This window comes from Cryptomeria japonica, chromosome 5 (assembly GCF_030272615.1).
Source record: "Cryptomeria japonica chromosome 5, Sugi_1.0, whole genome shotgun sequence".
Taxonomy (NCBI): domain Eukaryota; kingdom Viridiplantae; phylum Streptophyta; class Pinopsida; order Cupressales; family Cupressaceae; genus Cryptomeria; species Cryptomeria japonica.
The window spans coordinates 328,161,540-328,168,021 of NC_081409.1; the positions used below are offsets into that span (position 1 = coordinate 328,161,540).

Genomic DNA, 6,482 nt, shown 5'->3' on the forward strand with positions numbered 1-6,482 from the left:
CCATGACACTCATCTCTTATTGACCTCTATACACAATTTAAATTATCAATAAGAAATAAATAATCTAATCTTACTAGGGGAAGCTTAGTGGTTGTTATAGCTAACTTCTTGCACCCATAGATCTTAAATGGTACATTGGATTTTGTTGATTTTTTTATTGTCTTCATATGCGATTAATTGTTTATAGCTACTGTTCTCACTTTTGGGTAATGATGTACGTTGTGGGATCCATTATGTGTACAAGGGTCTAAAAGTGGTCATTGCTTATAGCTATTGTTATGGCTTTTGGGTAGTAATGACATACGTTGTGGGATCCATTATGCGCACAAGGGTCTAAAAGTGGTCATATCTAAGTGGTCATATGCGATTAATTGTTTATAGCTACTGTTCTCACTTTTGGGTAATGATGTACGTTGTGGGATCCATTATGTGTACAAGGGTCTAAAAGTGGTCATTGCTTATAGCTATTGTTATGGCTTTTGGGTAGTAATGACATACGTTGTGGGATCCATTATGCACACAAGGGTCTAAAAGTGATCATATCTAAGTGTCGTTGGATACCTACTTAAAGATACCCCCAAGAATCATGCACTACAACCATCTAAAAAATGGCGGATACTTATGCACAAATGTCCTAGTAGTCCTTTTTGACTTTTGGGTATCTAATAATCATCCCATACTTATGTACAAATGTTCCTGTAATCCTTTCTGACTTTTGAATATCTAATAATTATATGCTAGAAATACCAATAAAATTACACAACTCCTTTAAATAAATAAAAAAAATTCTAACTAATGTGAACAACAAAAGATACTCTTTCCCTAATACCATTATAAATTTGGAACAAACAACAGCATCCTTTTTTTCCAACCCTAATACCATTACTGTACAAATAATTCGACTTTTGAAACAGTACCCCCATTGTATATACCTAATCACCTGCAATACCTTTCCTCCATTATTATTCCGCGTAAGATTCCCTATCAAAATTCCCCATGTAAACCCCCAACACTGTATGAAATCAATGGGACTAAAAAACAATGAATTCTTGGGCAATATATTCAATGTATATCCAACCACCTCCCATAATTTCCCTACATTATTGGCCTAATGTTTCACTATCTGATATTGTTGAAATAAAGTTAAAACAGTACAGGTTGTGGTCTTTTCCATACTGTTGGAAGCAGAGAAGAGGACATGGCAATTAAAAAAAGTCCATCGATATGGACTGCCTCTGCCTCTTCTGTACATACATACAACTACCCACTTCCATTTAACTTTTGTTTTTTATACTATGGCTGAAGTGGCAACCTGCTGGCTCAAATAGACCCCTCAAAACCAGTCCAGCTGTACTCTCAAAACTTTCACTGTCATTAACAACATAAATCAAATCCCTAGTCTAGTCTAAATGCTTCAAAACCTTTTTTCAATTCATGGGAATAAGTATTTTTTTGTTTTCCTTTTTCTTTTTATTAATGGCATGCACTGAAATGAAGTAGAAAGTATGATTGATTTATTTGGGATTTGACAATGGAGAAATCAGATTTTTTTTTAAAGTTGGGATGGTCAATGGGACCACAGTGTTAAAATATGTTTTTTAATGGAAGAAAGCTGTGCACAGAGAGTTAAATGTTTTGGGTAGTAAATTTGATGTGAGATTATTGTTAAAACTTTTGGATAAAGATGAGATTTAGTCTGTCATCATATGCTTTAGATAAATAAATGAGTATCTCATCAATCGCTTTGCTTTGAATTAGTATGATTATTGTCGGCATGTAATGTATTGCATTGTTTTGTTTGTATCATCGATGGCTTTCATGACGGAATTTGTATAGTTTTGTCGGTATGGATTGTGTTTCAGCTCTCTGTCAAATCAAAATCTGAAAGGGATTAGCTAAAGTGTATGTTTGTTTATTGTTAATATATCAAATTATGACATAATGCAATTGTATAGTGATAAGTGATCTACTTTTGTGTTTTATTTGACTTCTTTTTTATCTTTATATATGTTCATTATTCATTCTTGCTTTTATAATTTAATGTGGTTTTGGTCTTATTTACCTTTACTTTCATACATTTGTTCTATTATTAGCTCGAATTTATGCATGACCATTCTCTATTTCATGTGATTTTTGTTTTTCTATCTTGGATCAATATTGTGACATTTGCGATTGATCTTGAGTTACTTCTTTCTTTCTTTCTTTTTAAAAAAAAGAGGTAAACATTTATTAATCATAAATGAAGAATTCAAAGCAAGAAAGGCCTATAGTCCAACAAAGAACAAAGAATTAACCATTCCTATCCTTCCCAACTAATTACTCTAACAAATGAGATAAATCTACCTGCAAATGTCCCCTTTCTATAACATTCCAACCTTGCATTCCATTAGATGCCCATTTCACCAAGCAATCCGCTACTCTATTCCATTCTCTAAGAATATGACAAAAAGTGACAGATTCTAAAGACTTGCTCAACCATAGAATCTGTCCAATAACCACAACTAAATGTCAAGCAACATCATGAGAGTGTTGCTCATTCAGCATATGCATCATCACTTGTGAATCAAATTCACATATATGTTTCCAACCAAGAGCACAACCTCTCTCCAGTGCATACAAGATGGCAAGGGCCTCGATGAAATAATTCGTATGAAATTTTATAAATGGAAAAGAGAAACTGAACTACACCAAAACTATCTTTGCCAATACCACCTATTCTTGCATGACTTGGATTCAGAAGGACCCATCAATATTTATCTTCATAATTCCTTAAGGAGGAGGGAGCCATTGGTCTACCCAATCAATCTTCCTTAGAACATCTACATCTGGTCCACATAACCTACTTACTTCTTGCACCACCAAAAAAATTCAACCTTTGAAGAATATCTACATCACGGGGGTCCACAACGCCAAAAAGATTGTGAATTGACCTCCAAATTCATTTTTTTCAATGTTAAAAATGTTCCTAGCTTGCTTCTCTATCTAGAGTAATCTAATTGATATGGTATAGGCCCTATATCTATAGCTAGGACAATGGTTTGTCTATCTCTAAAGAGCTCAATATTGTTCATGATTGATGTGAAGACCCAAACCCATAGCCAATAAAGTTAGTCAACATTCATGCCATTACATTCCACCCTTGCTACTATTGCAAAATTAATGAATACTAGTATAAATACCTCAATTGCATACCCTTCAACATTGATGAATACTAGTATAAATACCTCAATTACATACCCTTCAACATTGATGAATACTATTATAGATTTCTTAAATACATCTATCTAAACATTAGAGATATCAATTTGAAACTATTTTATTTACTTTAAAAAGTTATTTTATCTTAAAGTTAAAGACAATTTCATTTACAACATGATGAAACACATAATTTTATATCTTATTATTATTATTATTTGATAACACATTTGTTTGATTTTAACAACCATTCATTATTTCCACAATTATAATCCTAGAAAAATATTTATTTACATCTCTCTCTATATAACTATATATAAAATAATTAAAAAGATTTTTAGAATGAATTAATTTCTCTTAATGTCTATTAATAATTTGTTTTAAAAACTATTTGTTAATAAATTTTAATAATAATATAATAAATTAATTTTAAAAACTATTTGCTATCTATTCCTTGCATAAATCAATGTGAAAAATTCTAAACAGCCAGGAATAATCATATGCAACTAAAAATATCTAAGCATTCTCTGCAACTCTGCTTTGTACAATAGAAAAAATATCTTTGATTTTTTGAAAAAAACGTCTTTGAATTCCATTCTTTTCATTTCCATCCAAGCTTTCCAGAGATAAAATTATTTGATGACTAGACTGTGGGTCCTGTGGGGACGATCACCTGTACAGCACTGGTAAGTAAAAGAATTTGTAAAAATATGGCTCCTAAATTCCCCATGGTCATATGCCATCTGGACCTCACTAGCATGGAAAACCCCTTAAACAAGGTGTGGCGCGCTGCACAGGAGGCAACGTCTTGTCAGACTGACAAAAATAAAAAATATATATAAAGCATGAGATGCAGACAATGCTTGGTGTGGGCATCTGGGATGCAATCTGCCATTCTTCCCTAAGCCTTGTTAATCTCAAGCTGGTATTGAGATTGGAGGTAGTTTGGATTGGGGAGTTTCAAATTTGAAGAGGGTTTTAAGTTTCAAAGTGGGTTGGATTGGGTTCTGAGAGATTTCAAGTGGGCTGAATTGGGTTTTGGGATTTTTCAAGTGGGTACTAGGTTTTTTTCAGATTCTTTATACTTTTCCTGTCTGCGTTCTGAGCTCAAGAGCTGTAAAGCTCTCTTTTTATTTTGCTTTTAGTGTGTTGTTTATTTTATTGCTTTGATCAGATGGGGAGTAGTGGAGGAGGGGCATTGGCATTGTATGCAGTAGTTTTCCTGTTGGTCACATTGGGTGGGGTGGATGGATGGAGGCCATGGGCAAGCAACTTCAATACTACAGGGGCAGCAAATGTTTCTGCTGTGGGGCATGAGTATGGAGTGTCTAAAAAGTATGAAGGGTCCTCTGAGTTTGTGCACATGAGGTACCACAATGGGCCTGTTTTCACCTCCAATATCACAGTTCATACCATCTGGTATGGCAACTGGAATCCCAATGATAAGAGGATAATCAAGGACTTTTTGCTCTCCATCTCTGATGGAAGCAAGAGTAAGAGCCCTTCTGTGAATGAATGGTGGAAGACCATTCAGCTCTATACAGACCAAACTGGTGCTAACATTTCCAGAAATGTTATAGTTGGTCCACAGATCAATGACAGGTATTCCCATGGAAAAGTCCTCACTAGACTCTCAATTCAAGCTGTCATAAAAAGTGCAGTCACAGCCCTTAGGCACCCACTTCCTATAGACCCAAAGAATGGCCTTTACTTATTGCTTACATCCAGTGATGTAGTAGTCCAGGATTTCTGCAGGGCAGTCTGTGGGTTTCACTATTTTACCTTCCCTTCCATTGTAGGCTACACTCTTCCTTATGCCTGGGTTGGTCACTCTGGCACACAGTGCCCTGAGGTCTGTGCATACCCATTTGCAGTACCATCTTACATGACTGGTTTTAAGGCCTTCAAGTCCCCTAATAACAATGTGGGTGTGGATGGAATGATCAGTGTCATTGCCCATGAGCTTGCAGAGCTTTCATCTAATCCTCTTGTCAATGCATGGTATGCTGGGCAGGACCCTTCTGCACCAACTGAGATTGCTGATCTCTGTGAGGGGATCTATGGAACAGGGGGTGGTGGGTCCTACACAGGCCAGGTTCTTCAGGACAAAACAGGTGCTAGTTTCAACTTGAATGGTCTCAGGAGAAGGTATTTGGTCCAGTGGATATGGAACCCCATCTTGAATGCTTGCTTTGGACCCAATGCTTTGGACCAGTGACAGTTTCAATGATAGATATACACAGAAAGGTATAATATATATACACATTATATTTGTATTCAGTGTAGGGAATGGATTTGCTCATAAGCATAGCTTGTTTTCTTGGTACAGTCTAAGGATATGTGATCCACTCTAAGACTGGCAGCAGGAGTTTGGCCTGTTATTCATGCTATAGTGAATATTGGTGTTTCTTTTTTCTTTTGCTCTAGGAGATTATGTACATTAAGGCTGCTTAGAATGGTGTCCATGTGAGATTTCTATCTTAATGTGAATTACTTATTGAGTTCTCTTGTACTTTTTTTGAAATTCTAGATGCTTTCTGGTCTTTGAATCTTAGAAACATCTTAATGTTTGAAATTTTTAAGCGGTTATAATTAGATATTGATTGTGTTTGATGCAGAGTGGATTAGGTTGAACAATATTTGAGTTCTTTAATAATGTGCTCCTAGAATAATCAAAAGAATCGCTCACAAACATTTAAAAAAAAAAAAACTGTTTTTGGATTAGATTGTATCAAATCAATGTTGGAGATCAATCATTCTTTGTTGGTGGATTATAAATGTTGACATGGAAAGATATAAAGATTAAATGATTGAGTTTTGTTTTGTGAATTATAAATGCTTCCATGGAAAGATATGAAGATGAAAAGATTGATATGCATTTTTGAAAACATGAACTCACCTAATTAAAATTTAAGAGAGAACATGCTTAGGTTTTATTGCAGGAACAAAAAATAAAATGATTGCTTCTTTTTGTTTTGTGTTGGAAGAAAATATGGAGAAGAGAGAGGGGCCTGCATTTAAAGAGACTTCTGTCCACGCAATTAAGCACTTCGCTGTTGAACTACAGTTTGATGTTAAGGCGCACCTTTAAAATTGAATGTGACATTTAAAAGACTTAAATAGCATTAAAATAAGACTTGAATGGCATTGAAAAAAAAAAGTCTTGAATGGCATTTAAGAGTTATTGTTGAGGCACAGAATGGAGTTGTTTGCAGGCTACAGCATATTGAATCAGATTTTGATAAATAAATTTTCAATGTATTTAGTTGAATGTTGTATATGTATAA

At 34.6% G+C, this 6,482-nt stretch overlaps 1 protein-coding gene across 1 annotated transcript; it reads left to right on the forward strand.

Annotated features, from left to right (window-relative positions):
- The first annotated feature begins 3,985 nt into the window (after positions 1-3,985).
- On the forward strand, positions 3,986-5,707 carry LOC131062274 (protein EXORDIUM-like 3). Its single transcript, XM_057995895.2, has one exon. It carries the CDS (start codon positions 4,370-4,372, stop codon positions 5,411-5,413), a length of 1,044 nt encoding a protein of 347 aa, XP_057851878.1. The 5' UTR covers positions 3,986-4,369; the 3' UTR covers positions 5,414-5,707.
- Positions 5,708-6,482: the final 775 nt, after the last annotated feature.